This window comes from Bufo bufo, chromosome 1 (genome assembly GCF_905171765.1).
Source record: "Bufo bufo chromosome 1, aBufBuf1.1, whole genome shotgun sequence".
NCBI lineage: Eukaryota > Metazoa > Chordata > Amphibia > Anura > Bufonidae > Bufo > Bufo bufo.
The window spans coordinates 776,619,402-776,641,521 of record NC_053389.1 but is presented as its reverse complement, the minus strand read 5'-3'; the positions used below and the strand labels follow the sequence as shown (position 1 = coordinate 776,641,521).

Sequence of the window (22,120 nt, the reverse complement as noted above, 5' to 3'; positions counted from 1 at the left end):
CAAACAAGTGTGAAACAACTGAAAATGTCATATTCTAGGTTCTTCAAAGTAGCCACCTTTTGCTTTGATTACTGCTTTGCACACTCTTTGCATTCTCTTGATGAGCTTCAAGAGGTAGTCCCCTGAAATGGTCTTCCAACAGTCTTGAAGGAGTTCCCAGAGATGCTTAGCACTTGTTGGCCCTTTTGCCTTCACTCTGCGGTCCAGCTCACCCCAAACCATCTCGATTGGGTTCAGGTCCGGTGACTGTGGAGGCCAGGTCATCTGGCGCAGCACCCCATCACTCTCCTTCATGGTCAAATAGCCCTTACTTTCAAAGTTTTCCCAATTTTTCGGCTGACTGATTGACCTTCAGTTCTTAAAGTAATGATGGCCACTCGTTTTTCTTTACTTAGCTACTTTTTTCTTGCCATAATACAAATTCTAACAGTCTATTCAGTAGGACTATCAGCTATGTATCCACCTGACTTCTCCTCAACGCAACTGATGGTCCCAACCCCATTTATAAGGCAAGAAATCCCACTTATTAAACCTGACAGGGAAAACCATTTCAGGGGACTACCTCTTGAAGCTCATCAAGAGAATGCCAATAGTGTGCAAAGCAGTAATCAAAGCAAAAGGTGGCTACTTTGAAGAACCTAGAATATGACATATTTTCAGTTGTTTCACACTTGTTTGTTATGTATATAATTCCACATGTGTTAATTCATAGTTTTGATGCCTTCATAGTCATGAAAATAAAGAAAACTCTTTGAATGAGAAGGTGTGTCCAAACACTTTTGGACTGAATATAAAAATATAAATATATACATATATATATATATATATATATATATACACACACACATACATACACAGAAGGACCCGGCTTTGCATGGGTATATTTCATCTCTCTCATTTAATGATTGTGTGTGTCGTTAAAAGATATCAACAGTATTCACTATAATGGTGACATCTACAGTACCCCTTTAACAGTGACCTCCACAGCACCCTCCCTTTATTAGTGACCTCCACAGTACCCTGTCTCGTTAACAGTGTTTTCCACAATAAACCACCCCTCAACAGTGACCTCCACAGAGCTCCATTCCCTTAAAATGTGAACTCCACAACATTGCGCCCCCTTAACCCCTTAGGGACGCATGACGTACCGGTACGGCATATTTCCCGAGTCCTTAAGGACCCATGATGTACCGGTACGTCATGGGTTTAAACCGCAAATTGCAGCGTGGCGGGGTATAATCGGTACAGGATGCCCGTTGAAATCATGTGACCCCCCCCCCCGTATCGGCGATCGCCGCAAACAGCAGGTCAATTCAGACTTGCGGTTTGCGGTTTTACCTGCGGTTGCGGTGGCTGTGCGGCGGTGCCATCGGGTCCCCATGCGGCTGATGTCTAAGGAAGGCATCGCGCTGCCTTCCGGTGAAGAGCCTGTGAGATCCAGCCCCCTGGATCTCACAGGCCCCGGAAACTGTATAAGTAATACACACAGTATTACTCATTCAGCCAATGCATTCCAATACAGAAGTATTGGAATGCATTGTAAAGGAATATACCTCCCAAAGTTCAAGTCCCAAAGTGGGACAAAAAATAAAGTGAAAATAAAGCTGAAAAAATTAAGTTTTCCCCCCAAAAAATTAAAAGTTTCAAGTAAAAATAAACAAAAACATCATTTTCCGCAAATAAAAGTAAAAAAAAAAAATTGGTAAAAAATAGGGGGAAAAAAAAACGTATACATATTAGGTATCTCCGCGTCTGTATCGACCGGCTCTATAAACATATCACATGACCTAACCCCTCAGATGAACACCGTAAAAAAATAAAAACTGCTAAATAAACCATTTTTATGTCACCTTACATCACAAAAAGTACAACAGCAAGCGATCAAAAAGGCGTTTGCCCATCAAAATAGTACCAATCTAATAGTCACCTCATCCCGCAAAAAATTAGCTCCTACCTGAGACAATCGGCCAAAAAAAAACAAAAAACTATGACTCAGAATATGGAGACACTAAAACATCATTTTTTTGGTTTGAAAAAAGCTGTTATTGTGTAAAACTTACATAAATAAATAAAAAGTATACATATTTGGTATCACCGTGTTTGTATCGACTGGCTCTATAAAAATATCACATGACCTAACCTCTCAGATGAAACCTGTAAAAAATAAAAAATAAAAACTGTGCTAAATAAACCATTTTTTGTCACCTTACATCACAAAAAGTGTAATAGCAAGCGATCAAAAAGTCACACGCACCCCAAAATAGTGCCAATAAAACAGTCATCTCATCCCACAAAAATCATACCCTACCCAAGGTGATCGCCCAAAAACTGAAAAAATTATGGCTCTCAGACTATGGAAACACTAAAACATGATTTTTTTTGCTTCAAAAATGAAATCATTGTGTAAAACATACATAAATAAAAATAAAAAAGTATACATATTAGGTATCGCTGCATCCGTGACAACCTGCTCTATAAAAATATCACATGATCTAACCTGTCAGATGAATGTTGTAAATAACAAAAAATAAAAACGGTGTAATATAGAGCCACCAAAAATCATATGTACCCTAAACTAGTACCAACAATACTGCCACCCTATCCCGTAGTTTCTAAAATGGGGCCACTTTTTTGAGTTTCTAGTCTAGGGGTGCATCAGGGGGGCTTCAAATGGGACATGGTGTCAAAAAACCAGTCCAGCAAAACCTGCCTTCTAAAAACCGTATGGCATTCCTTTCCTTCTGCGCCCTGCCGTGTGCCTGTACAGCGGTTTACGACCACATATGGGGTGTTTCTGTAAACTACAAAATCAGGGCCATAAATATTGAGTTTGGTTTGGCTGTTAACCCTTGCTTTGTAACTGGAAAAAAATTATTAAATGGAAAATCTGCAAAAAAAGTGAAATTTTGAAATTGTATCTCTATTTTCCATGAATTCTTGTGGAACACCTAAAGGGTTAACGACGTTTGTAAAATCTGTTTTGAATACCTTGAGGGGTGTAGTTTATAGAATGGGGTCATTTTTGGGTGGTTTCTATTATGTAAGCCTCGCAAAGTGACTTCAGACCTGAACTGGTCCCTAAAAATTGGGTTTTTGAAAAGATTTGCTTCTAAACTTCTAAGCCTTGTAACATCCCCAAAAAATAAAATATCATTCCCAAAATGATCCAAACATGAAGTAGACATATGGGGAATGTAAAGTAATAACTATTTTTGGAGGTATTACTATGTATTATAAAAGTAGAGAAATTGAAACTTGGAAATTTTAAATTTTTTACAAATTTTTGGTAAATTTGGTATTTTTTTATAAATAAAAATTATTATTTTTTACTTCATTTTACCAGTGTCATGGAGTACAATATGTGACGAAAAAACAATCTCAGAATGGCCTGGATAAGTCAAAGCTTTTTAAAGTTATCAGCACTAAAAGTGACACGGTCAGATTTGCAAAAAATGGCCAAGTCCTTAAGGTGAAATAGGGCTGAGTCCTTAAGGGGTTAATAGTGACCTCTACAGTGACCTCTACAGCACCTGGCCCCTTAACACTGACCTCCATTGCAGACCGTCCCCTTAACTGTGACCTCTACCATTCCCTGCCCCCTTAACAGAGACCTCCACAGCGCCCGCCCCTTTAACAATGACTACCACAGCATCCCGCCTCCTTAACAGTGACCTCCACAGCATCCCACCCCCTTAAAAGTGACCTCCACAGCAGCTGCCCCTTTATTAGTGACCTCCACAGTACCCCATCTCCTTAACAGCTATCTCCACAACACCCCGCCCCTTAACAGTGGCCTCAACATCAATCTGCCCCTTTACACTGACTTCCATAGCGGACCGTCCCCTCAACTGTGACCTCAACAGCAGCCTGCCCCTAGGGTGGCCGGAGGTCTGGTTTTAGGCCGGACAGTCTGTCTTTCAGACTCCCTGTCCTCCGTCCGGCGCAGGGCCTGGACGGACACAGGAAAGTCCTTTTGAACAGCTCACTCTCAGACAGCAGCACTGTGCTGCTTGAGCTACAGGGAGAAAGTCACCTTCCCTCCCACCCCTGCAGCTGACAAGTTGATTTTTACCTTCATTTTTTGAATCCCCGTCGGCTGTGGAGTGGGAGGGAGCTTGGCCTAACCGAGTCGAGGGCGTGGCTTAGCGGGGCCAAGGGGCGGGGTTTTAAAGTCCATCTTTTGAGAGTGGCCTGAATGGCCACCCTACCTTCCCCCTTAACTGTGACCTCCACAGCACCCTGCCCCTTTTAAAGCTGACCTACAGCAGTGAAGAAAAATGGCTGGGTTGTTATGGAAATCTGGGGTAAAACTGTGTGCATGTGGAGACTAAGGGCCTGTGAGCTTCTATTGGCTGATAAGGGTCATGTGACCATGTGTATGGCAGTTGGGATATGATGAGAAAGACCTGCAGGCTTCTATTCGCTAATGCAGGTCATGTGATGTGCCATATTTGTATTTTTTGGGAACATCTCAGGAACGGTACATGCTACCGAGCTGAGACCCGGTCTAAAACCTTCCCAGACACCTGATGTACCTGTGTGCCAAATTTCGGGATTGTAAATGCGACTATTCCTTTAATGGAATTACATACACACATACACTCAGCTTTATATATTAGATATTTATATAAAAAACTATACACTACAAAATCTATAATCAATACACACAATCTATACAGATCCCAAATAATCAGTAAAAATATTATGTAATTTACACACTTGGGGTCCATTCACACGTCCGTGGTGTATTGCAGATCCGCAATACACCCGGCCGGCACCCCCCAATTGCGGACAAGAATAGGACATGTTTATTTTTTTGTGGAGCCACGACCCGGAAGTTCAGGGCCGAAGCCCGGAAGTCCGGGGCCGCGCTCCGTAAATGCGGTTGCGGAGAGCACATAGTGTGCTCTCCACATCCCGTTCTGCCCCATTGAGAATGAATGGGTCCGCACTCGTTTCCGATATTGTGGAACGGATGCGGACCCTTAAAGAGGTTGTCCAGGTTCAGAGCTGAAACTGGACATATCCCCATTTTCACCCCGGCAGCCCCCCTGACTTGAGCATCGGAGCAGTTCATGCTCCGATGCTCTCCCTTGCCCAGCGCAGGATCGCGCAGGGCAAGGGCTCTTTTTTACAACACACTGCCGGGCGGAAGCTTCCGCCCAGCAGTATTTTTTCGGTGACGTCACCGGCTCGAATGGGCTGGCTTTAGCGCTGCCCTAGCCGTTTTTTAGGCTAGGACAGCGCTAAGGCCTGCCCATCAGTGCCGGTGACGTAACCGAGCTCACTGCTGGTCAGAAGCCTCCGCCTGGCAGCCCTAAGGAGAACCCGGTACATTACCGGAACTCCTCAAAATGCCTTTGCCCTGCGCGATTCTGCGAAGGGCATAGGAGAGCATCAGAGCATGAACTGCTCCGATGCTCAAGTCAGGGGGGCTGCCTGATGAAAATGGAGATATGTCCGGGTTCAGCTCTGAACCTGGACAACCCCTTTAAATCTACAATATGCTGTTACCTAATGTGTACATACGCTATATAATTTACTCAAGCATAAATTACGGTATATACATACCATATACAGTATTTTCATCTACTCACTATATCATCTGTACACAGAGTACCCCATGATCTGTACATACACTATATAATTTATACACAAAAACATATAAACAGTATATACATACCATATACAGGAGTTTCCTTTGCACTATATAATCTATAAACTCCCAATATAATTTACACACACACACACAACATAATCTGTACACACCGTATAATCCAAAACTTGCAGAAAATGACTGGGCACAGAAGAGCTCAAAGTCTTCAGATATAAAGTAGCGCACAGGCCAAGCATCTGTGTCCATGTCTCCCGACGCCAGGCCTTGATCTTTAAGGTGGAAAAACGGGAACATGCTCTTCCTCTGAAATGACCATAAAGAGATTAAATCAAGATGCGGATAGATGACCGCTGATCACACACACAGGAGCATGGCTCGTTACAAGATACCTGTACTGTAACGAGCCCTGCACAGACGTGTCCATCACTCCACCAGCACTGGTTTTCATCCCACCAATGAAGGATCCCATTCACCAACAACAATATCTGTAATCAACCTGGATACACAGATCATCGCTCAGCAATTAGACTCTTTTCTTTTAGGGCTCATGCACAAGGCCGTAGTTTGTCCGTATCTGATCCGTATTTTTGGCGGATCAAAATCAGATGCGGACCCATTCATTTCAATGGGGCCTCAAAAAATACAGACAGCAATAAAGACTGAACATGTCCTATTGTTGCCCGTTTTGCAGACAAGGATAGGACATTTCTACAGAAGTCAAAACATAAATGGTGGCATGCACTTGGCCAGGATCCGCGATTTGCGGACCTCAAAACACTTTGTGCATGAACCCTAACTCTTTTAAGTGCCACAATTTTCTTAAAAGTTGAAGAAAAGCAACCTTCATCATACCGTACCTTCATGAGATCTGCTATCTGTTTCCAGTCACTGATTTGGGGTTGGATTCCAGTTGAGTTGCAGGAAGTTGGTAGGAGAACTATAGAATAGTCTGGAGACTTCTATGGAAAGGACACTCTCGTCAGAAGTTGTCTGGTTAAGAAAACGGATTTGAAAATTCTTAAAAAGAGGACCTTTTACCGCTCCCGACATGTCTGTTTTAATAGCTCCATGCATTCCCCATGTAATAACAATTCTGGAGCATCTATTCTTATGTCTCTATGTTGTGTCATTCCTTTATTATTTCTACTAGAAGTTATAATCAAATTGCTATTAGCCTTCAGTAAGGGTACAGAGGGGTGGTAACCAGTTTGGGGGGGGGGGGGGGGTGTACCTGCACAGGCTGAAAATGGCAGCCCTGATTGGATAGAGTGAGACTGTGCAGGGACACACCCCCAACTGGTTACCCCCCTCTGTACCCTTACTGAAGGCTAATAGCAATTCTTTCACAACTTCTAGTAGAAATAAAAGGAATGGGACAACATAGAGTCATAAGAGTAGATTCTCCAGAATTGTTATTACATGGGGAATGCATGAAGATATTAAAACAGGCATGTCAGGTCCTCTTTAAAAGAGAGTCTGTCACCACAATATGAACATATACAGCGCTTACATGGCTCTGTGCCACACCTATACATGAATGTAATGGTACCTTTGTTATTTTCTTTACACTTGCAGAAAAAGGAAAAAAACAACGTTTAATTCATACGCAAGTGAGAACTCGCAAGTGCCCAGGGGCGGCGTTCCCTGTGTAGGAGCCCAAGCTGCTCTGCCTTCTTTCATGGTTACTCCTCCCCAGCCTCTGCCTTTGCCCGCCCTCCTATTCCCTTGCGGTCTGTTCCCGAATGGTGTCCGTTTGCCCACGCATGTGCACTAGTTGAAGCGATGCCGTGCCCACAATGGGCATCACAGTGTGCATGCCCCGGCCCGGGGAGGCAGTGCACAGGCGCGGGATCTTGGACAGACCTAGGGATGAGGAGGGCGGGCAAAGGCAGAGGCTGGGGAGGAGTAACGATGAAAGAAGGCAGAGCAGCCTGGCCTCCAACACCGTGAACACCGCCCCTGGGCACTTGCGAGTGCTCATTTGCATAGGAAGTGAACATAGTTTTTCCTGCTTCTGCAAGTGTAAAGAAAATAACAAATGCACCATTACATTCATGTATAGGTGTGCTACAGGACAATGCAAGTGCTGTATATGTTCATATTGTGGTGACAGACTCCCTTTAACTAATAAAGGGGAGATGTCCTCTCTGGATCCTCATCTATTAGCAAAACAGGAGAGTGGTCACAAAAGGCAGGATGTTCTCTCTGGAGGACTCCGCATGTGTGTGCGTCATACTCATTTTAATGGGGAATGTGTAATGCTTCATTTTTTCCTGGGTTGGTGCTGCAGGGAAACTAAACACTTCCTGCTGGGTTCCTCCATAGTTAATGACCTCCAGTACAAGCAGGTGACCTTTTTAACAAAATCTAATTTTCTAAAGTGGATAACCTCTTTAAAGGGTAACGGTCATATTTTTTTTTTATTTGTTAGTTTATTAGAGCTAGGCATATATATACAGGAGTTTGTCTGTCAATGATTGTCATAAGATCTGTAATTAGCTTATAACAACAGCTTTCATTAATGTTCTCTGTCCCTTTCCACTGCTCCCTTAAACAACTGTTACTAGGGCTTTTCTGTCTTCCCTTCAGTGTAAACAGAAAACAGGGGGGGGGGGCGGGTTACACTCCATGCCTGCATCAGGCTTCAGAGTGAGGAGGCTTGTCTCTCAGTAATCCAATCTGATTGGCTGGCAGGAAGATGCTGGCTCCAGCAGATGTGTGTATGTGAAGTGAGGGAAGGCAGGTTTGGCCTCAGTGAACCGGCAGAGGAGCCATCTTGAGAAGATTATCATAATGCAGGCTTCAAAACTGCAGTAAACTAAGGGAAAAGCTCAAGGAAAACAGTGGTATGTGAAGAAACTAAACATTGCTTAATGCATAATGCTGCAGCAGCTGTAACATAGTCAGGTCCATAAATATTGGGTCATTGACACAATTCTAACATTTTTGGCTCTATACTCCACCACAATGTATTTGAAATGAAACAAACAAGATGTGCTTTAACTGCAGACTGTCAGCTTTAATTTGAGGGTATTTACATCCAAATCAGGTGACCGGTGTAGAAATTACAACAGTTTGCATAAGTGCCTCCCACTTGTTAAGGGACCAAAAGTAATGGGACTGAATAATAATCATAACTCAAACTTTCACTTTTTAATACTTGGTTGCAAATCCTTTGCAGTCAATTACAGCCTGAAGTCTGGAACGCATAGACATCACCAGACGCTGGGTTTCATCCCTGGTGATGCTCTGCCAGGCCTCTACTGCAACTGTCTTCAGTTCCTGCTTGTTCTTGGGGCATTTTCCCTTCAGTTTTGTCTTCAGCAAGTGAAATGCATGCTCAATCGGATTCAGGTCAGGTGATTGACTTGGCCATTGCATAAAATTCCACTTCTTTCCCTTAAAAAACTCTTTGGTTGCTTTTGCAGTATGCTTTGAGTCATTGTCCATTTGCACTGTGAAGCGCCGTCCAATGAGTTCTGAAGCATTAGGCTGAATATGAGCAGATAATATTGCCCGAAACACTTCAGAATTCATCCTGCTGCTTTTGTCAGCAGTCACAGCATCAATAAATACAAGAGAACCAGTTCCATTGGCAGCCATACATGCCCACGCCATGACACTACCACCACCATGCTTCACTGATGAGGTGGTATGCTTACGATCATGAGCAGTTCCTTTCCTTCTCCATACTCTTCTCTTCCCATCACTCTGGTACAAGTTGATCTTTGTCTCATCTGTCCATAGGATGTTGTTCCAGAACTGTGAAGGCTTTTTTAGATGTCGTTTGGCAAACTCTAATCTGGCCTTCCTGTTTTTGAGGCTCACCAATGGTTTACATCTTGTGGTGAACCCTCTGTATTCACTCTGGTGAAGTCTTCTCTTGATTGTTGACTTTGACACACATACACCTACCTCCTTGATAGTGTTCTTGATCTGGCCAACTGTTGTGAAGGGTGTTTTCTTCACCAGGGAAAGAATTCTTTGGTCATCCAGCACAGTTGTTTTCCGTGGTCTTACGAGTCTTTTGGTGTTGCTGAGCTCACCGATGCGTTCTTTCTTTTTTAAGACTGTTCCAAACTGTTGTTTTGGCCACGCCTAATGTTTTTGCTATCTCTCTGATGGGTTTGTTTAGTTTTTTCAGCCTAATGATGGCTTGCTTCACTGATAGTGACAGCTCTTTGGATCTCATCTTGAGAGTTGACAGATTCCAAATGCAAATAGCACACTTGAAATGAACTCTGGACCTTTTATCTGCTCATTGTAATTGGGATAATGAGGGAACAACACACACCTGGCCATGGAACAGCTGAGAAGCCAATTGTCCCAAAACTTTTGGTTCCTTAACAAGTGGGAGGCACATATGCAAACTGTTGTAATTCCTACACCGTTCACCTGATTTGGATGTAAATACCCTCAAATTAAAGCGGACAGTCTGCAGTTAAAGCACATCTTGTTTGTTTCATTTCAAATCCATTGTTGTGGTGTATAGACCCCTAAATGCTAGAATTGTGTCGATGTCCCAATATTTATGGACCCGACTATGCTAAAATTGATATTTTGTTGAAAACATGAAAGTTACACTTTAAGTGCAGTAAAGAGAGTCTGTCGGCAATTTTGACAGCAATTTTGTGGAGCATTATAATTAGGAGCTGTGTTAATATGAACTTTTATTCTGCCAGATTATGCTCCTGTAAGGTGAGGCTTCACTGTGTAGTTCTTTCTACATTGAGCAGCTTCACTTCTGACATCTCTAGTGGTCCCCTGATTGGATGCTACAGCTGTTGCTCACAGAAAAGAGAGGGGCTGTGAAGCAGCTCAAAAAAAATATTCTTATTTATCTTGCTTAAACTACTCTGGATAAGAAAATTCTACAAAACATATCTTTCTATTGATCTTCAACTACTTGGTGCTGGCAGCAGTTTTGCATGATCAAAACTGCTGCCAGACTCCCTTTAAAATGAAAATACTGCTGATTGTTTTGGAACACTTTTGACCAAAACATCAGTAAAGCTGTACAATGCTTTAGCAATACATTTCTAAATGGAGAAATAAAATCACAAATCAGAGACTAATTAGATACAGATGTGTCCTCCTTACTTTTACTCCTGCTTCAACAAATCAAGAGACCAACTCTTAAAAAAGCATGGTTTTGTGTTAGGGCCTTTGCACATGACCGTATGCCCTCTGAGACATACGGTCCATATGTCCCGGAGCAGCATTGATTGTGCGCATGGGAGCACACAGCATCATAGATTACAAGGATACTGTGCACGTCGAATCGCCCGCAGGACTATTGTGACGCACTCATATGATCCTCTGAGTGCAGGGTAATAGCCCCGCGGGTGGCCCGACGTGCACAGTATCATTGTAATCTATGATGCCATGTGCTCCCGATCAATGCCGCCCTGGGACATATGGCCCACTCACGAACCATATGTCTCAGAGGGCATATGGTCGTGTGCAAGGGCCCTTACTCTGTCAATATGTCTATTCTGTATGTGTCTATGTGTGGCCACCCAGTGATTGGATTGTGAGTTGCAGGCTGTCAAGGATTTTGCTATCTTGTTGTGCTATTGTGTTTAATGAGAAGTTGGAGTCCTTAAAGGGCACCTGCCATCAGATTTTCACAAGACAGGAACCGATTTAATTGGCAGGATCAACCCTACCAGTCAGTATACCCACTTTAATAGGATTGATCCTTCTGATAGGTGCTTTTTAACCAAATTGGAGCCAAGATAAAGGTGAAGACATATGTAAAGAGTCATGATACTGTACCTCCAGATCCTCTAGCATGTCTGGCAATGCCAGGCCCATAGTTTTGTTATCCCAAAACCGATAAGGATAGATATGTGTTGATCCGGCAGCTTCAAATATCCAACGATACTTGTCTGGCAAACAGGAAAAAAAAAACAGAGTCAAGGCTCAAAAGCATCAATCTATTGAATGTTAGGCACATATTTGCTGACATTAGAATACCCCTATATGTACAAATTTAGGGGTGTAGCTAAAACTGGAGCCCAAAGGCCCCTTTGCCACACAAGAAGACTCCAGTATTATAAGTAGCATAAGGTAGGTAAGGGTCTTGGGGCTTTGAGTTATACTTCTTACTCCAATGACTCCACATTCAATGCCAGGGCCTGACTTACTAGTAGGCCATCATCTATAATGACGGGGGTCATTCTAGCACAGAATTCATGTATGTCACGCTCTCCTATTTTTTTGCCATCTTATGCTCATAATGAGATGATGTATAACAGATACATGACCACCTACTTTTTCCCGGCTGTTTTTTAGTTGGTGAAAAAAAATGGTGTCTCCCATAAGATTGAAGGTCCAAGTATCCCCCTTTGTTAACAACTTGAAATATCTTCTGCATCCCTGTGCACCCTTCATTAAAACTTGTGATGAGACCAACCTGGAATTGTTTGACTTTCTTCTCTACCTTTCCTCTGCCATGCCACACTGAACATTGCTCCACATTACTGAATACTGAGGTGTAGGCAGGTCAGCCTCTAGCCACCATAGACCTTATATATGAAATACTCTTCAGCTAGCACAGAACCTTCTGAGCACAGGGAGGGAAGATCAATAGTCAGTGGAGAAAGGGGTGTAGCTATACTTGCCAACTAAAGATGGCCTGCGGGAGATCAGAGTGTGGCACATAAAAAGTTTTCAGGTGTGGACACACCACTTTTTGAAGTCCACACTCGATCCTGCATAGGGCACAACCCTTCCTTGACATGTCAGCCCCATTTCCATGATGCATCACGCCCTCTCAGACCATGTATGGTCAGTGATGACCCAGCATCTCAGTGCCAAATCCACTCATGGATGGCTGCTTTCCTTAAGTCTTTGACATTTCCATTTTTCTCTGGGAGATTCCAAAAATGTTGGCTCATATGGGTGTAGCTATAGGTAGTACACAGGAAGCAGTCACAACCAGGCATTGGCGGATCCAGGGGGGGGGGGGGCAACGGGGCAATTGCCCCCCCCCCCCAGGAATCCGAGAATATAGTTTCCCACTGGCTGATTCCCCTTTAGCGCTGGCCGCCGCCAGTGTCTTACTAATACCTGCGGGGCGGCTGCCGGTGGCTAAATTCACATAGGGGGGTGGACTTGGAGGCAGAGCCGTGCGTGCGCTGTGCAGGCGCACGCAGCCAGGAGAGGGAGTGGTCCCAGTCTCGTCTGGGTGGCAGAGTTGGAAGGAAGAAGTGCCCTAAGCTGCTGCGAGGTGAGGGCTGCCGAGTGATAGTGTTCGTTCGTGCCCAGCTGCTCCCTTAACTACAAGAACTGTCTCTGCTCTGCCCTGGCTGAGACCCTCTGTATAAGTTATATACCGTATAACAGTAAACGCATACAAAGTATGTAACCTGCTAGGCTGCTACCCCTCCTCGGTTATATTACCCCCTGTATAATGTACCCTGATACCCCTCAGTTATATAATATAACTGAGGGGTATCAGGGTACATTATACAGGGGGTAATATAATGAAGGGGTATCAGGGTACATTATACAGAGGTAATATAAGTTATATTACCCCTGTATAATGTACCCTGATAGCCCTCCTCAGAAATAAATAAGGTTAGAGCTGTACGATAGGTTAAATAAAATGGTCTGTTCTATAAGCACCACATTATTTTGTGTCTGCCACCACAAAACAATCTGGAAGTGCCCCTCCCGAGACCAGGCTCTGGATCCGCCACTGCACCCAGGCCCTGGTGACTTAGGGGGGCTAAAGTCCCTCTTCCATATATGAATAGTGAATAGCAGTTGGCAGCACAATTTAGCAGTGAGAGCCAAGGGCTTCAAGTACCGCCTGAAAATGGATCGAGAGCATAACCAATCCTCTTTTATACATAATTTATTATTACAGATGAGTGAATCATAGTTAATACGGTCCATCAAGTTCAAACAAGGGACGGCTGGGGAAATGGGGATGTGAATTTTAGAAAATAGATTCTAAACTACTTGGATTCATCTCAAATTTTGTAAAAATTTGAGTTGCATCCCGCTGCAAATTTTTGGCGATTTGATTCAGACGAATCTTGGGAAAGGGAGAAAACTAAACTACGCAAATTTTTCAGACCAACTGGTGCACTTTCAAATTTGTACCAAAACCAAAATTGGTCAGCAGAACCGAACCTAGATCTCCATCTATCGTTCATGCCCTTCAATGAAATTCTTCATTGATTTCTTGTTGTTATTATTACTTTCAAGATCAGCAACTTGTTGAAAAATTGTTCCAAAAAGGTCACCGAACAGAAAGTGTATGGAAGCTTCCGTGGTTCTGTACGGTATATCTCCCTACACTTGGCACAACAATGAAATATTGTACAGCTCTACAGATACACGTCTAATGCTCTAAACTAAGATTACGCAAGTAGACAGTGGTGCCATCCTATACAATAACATCGCGTGTGAACCTGCTGAGCAAAAGGGTCAGATGGTAGCCTATTTATCTTTCGTCTGAATACCATAGGCCTAGAGTCCCCAGTAAGCTACAGAACAGTCAGCTCCTGTTTTTTCCTCTGACTGCAGTAGCCACCCAGCTCTTCCTGTCATGAAATAAGGCAAGTTAAAAGAGAGAAATAGAGAGAGGCAACTACAAGGAGGAAGTGAATAAAAATAGCCGAAATAGTGATTGATCGTGACTGTGGGCAATGGTCCCAGTAGGCATTTGAAAGTCAGAAGAAAGAAACTACAATTCGAGTCAGCGGGTGGGAAGTCAGCTGTGTATATATGGCACTTAGTGAAATCTTTCCCAAGAGCAGCTTTGATTGTTATTAGCATGCCAAGGAACATCTGTTTACAAAATGCCAGTTTTAAATACCTCGTTGGGAATTGTGGGAAAGCGGATGCACCAGCGTCATCACTACAGAGCCTTTGTGCACATGAGTATTAGATCATCGCTCAACCAGACAACCTCACAACAAGGCCACCACTTGATCATTTAGGTTATGTAACAGGATAACGGTCTCGACTGGGTTTTCTGAGACTCTTAGGGCTCATTCACACGAATGTTTTTTGCGTTCCGTATACGGAACCATTTATTTCAATGGTTCAGCAAAAAAAAAAACGGAATGTACAACGCATGCATTCCGTTTCCGTATTTCCGTTTCGTTCAAAGATAGAACATGTCCTATTATTGCCCGCAAATCACGTTCCGTGGCTCCATTCAAGTCGATGGGTCCGCAAAAAAAACGCGACACATACGGAATGTACTCCGTATGTCTTTCGTATCCGTTCCGTTTTTGCGGAACCATCTATTGAAAATTTTAGGCCCAATTTTTTCTTTTTAAATTACTGTATACTGTATATGCCATATGGAAAAATGGAACGGAAAAACGTTACAGAACAGGAAACGCTGCTGAAACAAAAAACGGATCTCTGTTAAAAACACTGAAAAAGCCATAGGGTTGTGTGAACGAGCCCTTATACTGATGACCTACCTGGATAGGTCATTAGTATCTGATCGGTGGGCGTCCAACATCTGGGACCCCGACTGATCAGCTGTTTGACAGGGCAGCAGAGCTTGCAGTAGCGTTGCGGCCTTCTCGTAGCTTACCTTAGGCCACGTGACGTAACGTTCATCGGTCACATGGCCTAGGTGCAGCTCAGCCATATTGAAGTGAATGGAGCTGAGCTGCAATACTAAGTACAGCCACTATACAATGTACAGCACTGTGGGTGGTGATCATTCTCAAAAAGCTGATCAGCAGGGCTGGAGCACGCTGGGCGGCGGAAATAGTGAGTGGACGGAGCCTCTAGTTGCTGAAAAGACACCCCCATAGCACCTAGAGGCTCATTAGCATAGCAATAAAACTACGTTTTTTAGGGTAACCGCTGCACAGAAAGGGATTACAATAGCATGGTTAGGTAGAGCAGACACTAGCAGATCACTAGTGTCTGACAGCTAAATAGGTGAAAATGTGGTGGTAGAAACCCTTTAAGGAGCATTAAGACGTGCCCAGCAGCAGCAGATTGTTGGGACGCCGAGCAGCAGCAGGTTGTCAGGATACATGCAGCCATAGCCTCCACAATACGAGGACGGTGGATCACTGTTGCTTAGAGAGCACGATCTGCTGCCCAGAAACGATAATTTCGGTGCCTGCATGAAGAACAGGATCACCTGATGAACCAAGGTTTTGCCTCATTCAATAGGTGATCAGCAGAACCTTTAGGCTAGGGTCGCGCGACACATAGGGCACAACTACACTGCGATGTGTCGCGCGATATTGATGTCGCATCAATGTCACGCAATAATATTTATAATAGTCTATGGTTTCGCACTGCGACATGCTTCGATTGCGACCCTATAGTCGTAGAAAAATCCATCTTGGATGAATTTTTTGCTACTGTCGTGTCGCAGTCGCAGCATGTCACATGTCGCAATGCGACACCATAGACTATCGTTATAAAAATTGTTGCGCAACATTAGTGTGACAAAATGTCGCACGACACATGTCGTCGGGTAACCCTAGCATTATAGGGGCAGATTTCAAGAAAGTGGGTTGGCAGGAACATTCATTTCCAATAATCTGTCAGAGAATCCACAATCCACCTTTAGCCATTGCAGCCAGTAATGAGCGACATGGGCAATATTCGAATTCACAATATTTTGCAAATATTTGGGCGAATATTCGTCATATAATCGCAAATTTGGGAATTCGTGATCGCCAGCCATAATTTTCTTGATTGCGAAAATCGGCAATCAGAAAATTTGCGATCAACACTACTCCTAAAGTCAAAAGATATTGCAGCCTTCTCATTGTCCCACAAGCAAGAAGCAGTGAGGGATCATGGGTACTGATGAAAATAAAATCTAGAATATTCGCGATTACGAAGATATAGCACTATATTCTAGATATTCGCAAATTCTCGAAGTGCCAATATTCGCAAAAAAAAATTGCGATTAGAATATTCGTGATCAGCACTAGTTGCAGCATGGTGTCAGCTGTTTTTCAAAAAGTTTTATCAAGAAAATGTAAAGCACTAAAAGGTACGTAGTCTGTTTTCTCCAAAATCAAATAAGTATGTCACCATGTAGGGTATGTGTTCTAATTCAGTCCTTTTAGGCCGAATGCACACGGCCGTGTTCCATGGCCGAGAGCGGTCCGTGGTATGTCGGGCTGGATTCCGGTTCAGAGCAGGAGCGCATGGCGTCATTGGTTGCTATGACGGCGTTCGCTTCATGCCTACTCGTATAGTGTACTACTGTAGTGCAGCGGCGACATGAAGCGCACAGCGCCAAAGCAACCAATGACGCTGTGCGCTCCTGCTCTGAACAGGAATCCAGCCCGACATACCACGGACCGCTCTAGAAAATAGTGCTATATAAATCGTAATGACGAATATTCGTAATTTTTTTCCATCTGAACACGATTCCTCCCTGCTTCTTGCTTGTGGGCCAATGAGTCATTTCTCCCTGCTTAAGTTGCTTGAGGGCCAATGACTCATTGGCCCTCAAGCAAGAAGCAGGGAGGAATCGTGTTCAGATGGAAAAAAATTACGACTATTCTAAAAAACTAATATATAGCACTATATTCGTTTTTGACCCACGCCTGTATTGAGCGCGCAATAGTCGCTTATTACGCGATCATTACCTTGCTGATTTTCGCGTAAAAAAATAAAATATTATAGAATATAACGAATATATACGAATTTGCGAATATATGACGAATATTCTACAAAATATTCGCGAAATATCACAAATTTGAATATAAATAAAAAAATATATATTTGCTGCATGGCAAAAAACATTTTGGGGTGGGGTGGGGGGGGGGGGGGGGTTGTTTTTACAGTGTTCATCATACGGTATATATGATACGACAACTTTATTCTGTGGGTCGTTATAATTTTGCGGATACCAAATCGATATTGTTTTTCTATGTTTTAATACTTTTTATGTTTTTTTTATAAAGTTTTTCATATGGGATAAATAACAGGATTTAGTAATATTTCAGACTTTTTCAGAGGCAGCGATTAATATTAGGTTTGTTTTTAATTATTGTTTATATTTTTACTTGATACGAGAACTTTTTTAATCAATTTTAGTATTTGTGGGTTTTTTAGGTTTGAAAGCTTTTTTTGGCCTTCGTGTACTTTTTTTTTTACACATACTATTTTTGTATTGTCGTGTATTGTGCTGTTATCTAATGCATCCTGCCTGTGAACCCACACCATGCACCCCCTCTGGCATCATGACATACTTGCACCTCTAATGTAGGGAAGGGGTTAAAAATCAAGTACACTTCATTACACGGTAGCTTTATTTAGCAGCAGCAGCGATTGCTTCCGATTGGATGAATTGGGGGTAGATCCCACTTGGGTCACTCAGTGTTTGTTTAGTCGTATTTACGCACATGCTGAAGAATTTTTCTCGTTGTGGTAGGATTTCCTAGGTTACATCCTAGGACAAGCCTTGTGACAATGAGCAATGACAGCAATCCAGGGACAGGACAAGGAATTGCTCCTTTGAGACTCTCTCTTTTGCATATTCTATTGTGAGAAACTGCTCAAGAATAGGTACTGAATGACCAAGTAATACTATCCAGTCTTTTCTTTCTACTTTCAAAGAGTACCGTACTTATGTGAAGCCAAACCTAAATAGTATCAAGGGTGTCATTTGGTCTTCAAAGAGGTGCAAGGCCAATATTAAATGCCTAGTCCTAATAATATAGCTTCTGTACAAGTGTACAATCATCACATGGAACCCAGTCAGCAAGAAAGCCGGAATTAGACTTACCGGTAATTCATTTTCCACGAATCCACCATGACGACCCAGAGAGATTGACCCCTGACCTCTGTAGGGGCAGGAACAGAGATAGGTTTAAAAGGACCCCTCCCACCACCATTCACCAGCGAGTTCCAGATTATAGTGCTACAACCACCGGTTACGAGTGAAACAACTCCAAGTGTTTTTTTTTTTGTTTTTTCCTTGGTATTAACTCATACCAAGTATATATATAGCGGGATATCATGCCGTCATGGTGGATTCGTGGAAAATGAATTACCGGTAAGTCTAATTCCGGCTTTCCACTTCACCACCATGACGGCCCAGAGAGACATAACAGATTATATACGTCTTAGGGTGGGGCAATGGCCTGTAGGACCTTGCGACCAAATGCGAGGTCGGAAGACCTGGATAAGTCAAGCCTATAATGTTTAATGAAGGTGTTTACATTAGACCAAGTTGCAGCCCGGCATATTTGATCTAGGGAAGCGCCTGCCCTTTCAGCGCTTCCCTAGATCAAATAGGCAGATATAGCTCTTGTGGAGTGAGCCCGGATGACTTCTGGACAATTGATGCCCTCGATCTTGTAACAGTCTGTAATAGTCTGTTTTACCCATCGGGCAATGGTAGATCTGGAAGCTGCCTTCCCCTTATTTTTACCACAGAAGAGCACTAGTAAGTTGTCCACCTTCCTCAGGTCTCTAGTGACCTCTAGGTATTTTAGTACTGTTTGTTTGACGTCCAGGGTATGGAAACGTTCCTCTCCAGGATTTTTAGGATTCACACAAAAGGAGGGAAGAATGATCTCCTGGTTTCTATGGAAGTCTGTTACTACCTTTGGTAAAAATGTCGGGTCTAACCTCAAGGTAATACGATCCTCCTGTATTGTGAGATATGGTTGTCTTATTGACAATGCCTGGATCTTACTCAGTCTTTTTGCCGATGTTATGGCTATAAGAAAAGCCACCTTCTGAGAAAGATTCTTCAAGGAACATGCGTCCACGGGTTCGTAGGGTGGACCTGTGAGTCCTCTAAGGACAATGTTTAAGTCCTAGGTAGGCACCTTTGATCTGACAGATGGTCTTAGTCTGGCTGCGGACCTCAGGAATCTTTGGATCCATCTATGGCTGGCTAATTCGGAATCGAAATAGGCACTAAGCGCTGAGACCTGGACTCTCAGGGTGGAAGGACTTAACCCTAACTCTAGTCCCTTTTGAAGGAAATCCAGAATTTTCTGTATATTTGGTCTGGTTTGGTCTGGGGCCTCGTCGCCTGACCAGGTGCAGAATCTTTTCCAGATCTTAAAATAAATGGCGTTAGTCACCTTTTTTCTACTGGCCTTCAAGGTAGATATAACACCCTCAGAGAGACCTCTCTGTCTCAGGAGGTTGGACTCAGGATCCAGGCCGAGAGTTTGAAGATTTCCGGATGAGGATGGAGAACCGGCCCCTGGATCAGGATATCCTTTCTCGCTGGGAGAATAAATGCTTCCTGTGGGGAGAGCTTGGTTAGAATCGAGAACCAGCTTCTCTTGGGCCAGTACGGGGTGACCAGGATAACTGGCTCTGTCCCTGATGATTTTTTGTAGAACCCTTGGGATTAATGGAACGGGGGGGAAGGCATATGCAAGGTCCCAGTCCCAGTGCAGGGAGAAGGCGTCGATCGCTAGGGGCCTGTCCCTTGGGTTTAGGGAGCAAAAGGTTGATACCTTTGTGTTTATCCTTGTAGCGAAGAGATCTACCACTGGAAGGCCCCATCTCTGGACAATCAGATTGAAGATCTCGATGTTTAAGGACCATTCTCCCTGGTCTATGGTAGTCCTGCTGAGGAAGTCCGCCGCACAGTTTAGGCTTCCTTTTAAATGAACTGCCGATATTGATCTTACATTTTTCTCCCCCCAGAGGAAGATTTTTCTGGACAGACCTTCCAGTTTTTGAGACCGTGTGCCCCCCTGATGCTTGAGGTAGGACACGGTCGTTACATTGTCTGAATAGACCTTTATATGTTGGTTCCTTAGTTTTGGAGCGGCTGCTCGTATTGTTTCCCAAACTGCCCTGAGCTCCCTGTAGTTGGAGGACTGAGCTGCAATTTTCAGAGGCCAGTCTCCCTGGTAGAGATCGGAGTAGATTTTTGTGCCCCACCCTTTTAGGCTGGCGTCGGTCTGAATATGTACTGCCGGGGTCTTGAACCAGACCATGCCTTTTTTAAAAATTTTTGTTTGAAGCCACCACCGGACTGAAGATTTTATGTGGCCCGGGATCAGGATCTTCCTGTCTAAAGAGGTCAGATTTTTGTCCCATTTTCTTAGAAGCCAGGACTGAAGGGCTCTGTAATGGGCCTGGCACCACGGGACTGCTACGATGCAGGCTGTCATCTGACCTAAAAGGCTCATCGTTTCTCTGAACGAGAAGGAGCGACGTCTCAGGAAGGCCCTGATTGATGACTGTAGGTTCTGGATTCTTTCTGCTGGAAGGAAGGTAGTTTGTTTTTCCGAATCCAGCAAAACCCCCAGGAACTTTACCCTGGTATTCGGAACTAGGGATGACTTTTTTAGGTTTATAACCCAACCTAGATATGTCAGAAGGGAACAGAAGGTTTCTCGATCTGCTATAGATTGATCCACCGTGTTTGAAATTAGTAGAAAGTCGTCTAGATAAGGGACGACCGTCACCCCCTGAGGTCTCAGGGAGGCGACCATCTCTACCACCAGCTTCGTGAAAATCCTTGGGGCTGAGGCCAGCCCGAAGGGGAGAGCCACGAACTGGAAGTGGTGAACAGACCCTCTGTGATCCCTTACTGCAAAACGCAGGAACTTCTGAGACTGGGAGTGAATGGGAACATGATAGTATGCGTCCTTCAGGTCGATTGTACAGAGGGACGCGTCCCTTTGAATTAAGGGGATGGTAGAATTTAAAGATTCCATCTTGAAGCTTTTGTAGATCAAATTTGTTTGGCCTCTTGAGGTTTATGATCATGCGGAAGGAGCCCCCCGGTTTTTTTACCAAGAAAAGGCTGGAGTAGAACCCCCACCCCCGTTGTGGCACGGGAACCGGAATTACTACTCCCAGGTCCAGGAGATTCTGGACCTCCTTCCAGATCTGGCTGTGCTGAAAAGGAGAAGGGTGGTGAGAAATCAGAAATACATCTGGAGGGGGGGAAGATAACTCTATCCTGTATCCCGACTTGACAAGATCTTGCGCCCAGAGGCTCGGAGAAGTCTGCTGCCACTGAGCAAAATGTTGGGATAGTCTTCCCCCTATCCTGGCGTCACTGTTTCTCGCCACCCTTGTTTTGGGGATTAAGAAGGTACCCTCTACCCCTCCCCCCTTTTGGGTAACTCCAACGTCCGGTTTTTCCTTTACCACGAAAGGAACTATTCTGGGTATATTGACCACGAAAGGAGGGTTTCTTTTTAGGGGTCCTATCCTCAGGGAACCCCTTCTTTTTATCAGTAGCCTTCTCGAGGATCGTGTCTAATACGGGACCAAACACGTATTCCCCCGAGAAGGCTATAGAACACAACTTCATCTTGGAAGAGATGTCTCCCGACCAAGATTTCATCCAAAGTGCCCTCCGGGCCGCATTGGACAAGGCTGCATCCTTGGCTGAAAATCTAATTGTCTCTGCGGAGGCGTCCGCTAAGAAACCCGTGGCAGATTTTAGCAAGGGAATAGAATCTAGTATCTGTTCCCTGGGAGTTTTACTGCTTAGATGACCTTCTAACTCATTCAGCCACAGGTACATAGACCTGGCGACTGAAGTAGCGG

At 43.9% G+C, this 22,120-nt stretch overlaps 1 protein-coding gene across 1 annotated transcript in view; it reads right to left on the bottom strand.

Annotated features, from left to right (window-relative positions):
* The window catches only part of LOC120986342 (aspartate aminotransferase, cytoplasmic-like), a 69,466-nt gene that overhangs the window by 9,441 nt on the left and 37,905 nt on the right, over nucleotides 1–22,120 (bottom strand). Inside the window, exons 5-7 of the mRNA XM_040414863.1 lie at nucleotides 11,396–11,508; nucleotides 6,475–6,576; nucleotides 5,770–5,920 (exon numbers count right to left, since the gene is read on the bottom strand). Of these exons, the coding sequence (XP_040270797.1) occupies nucleotides 5,770–5,920; nucleotides 6,475–6,576; nucleotides 11,396–11,508 (366 nt within the window). The remainder of the gene's footprint in view (nucleotides 1–5,769; nucleotides 5,921–6,474; nucleotides 6,577–11,395; nucleotides 11,509–22,120) is intronic.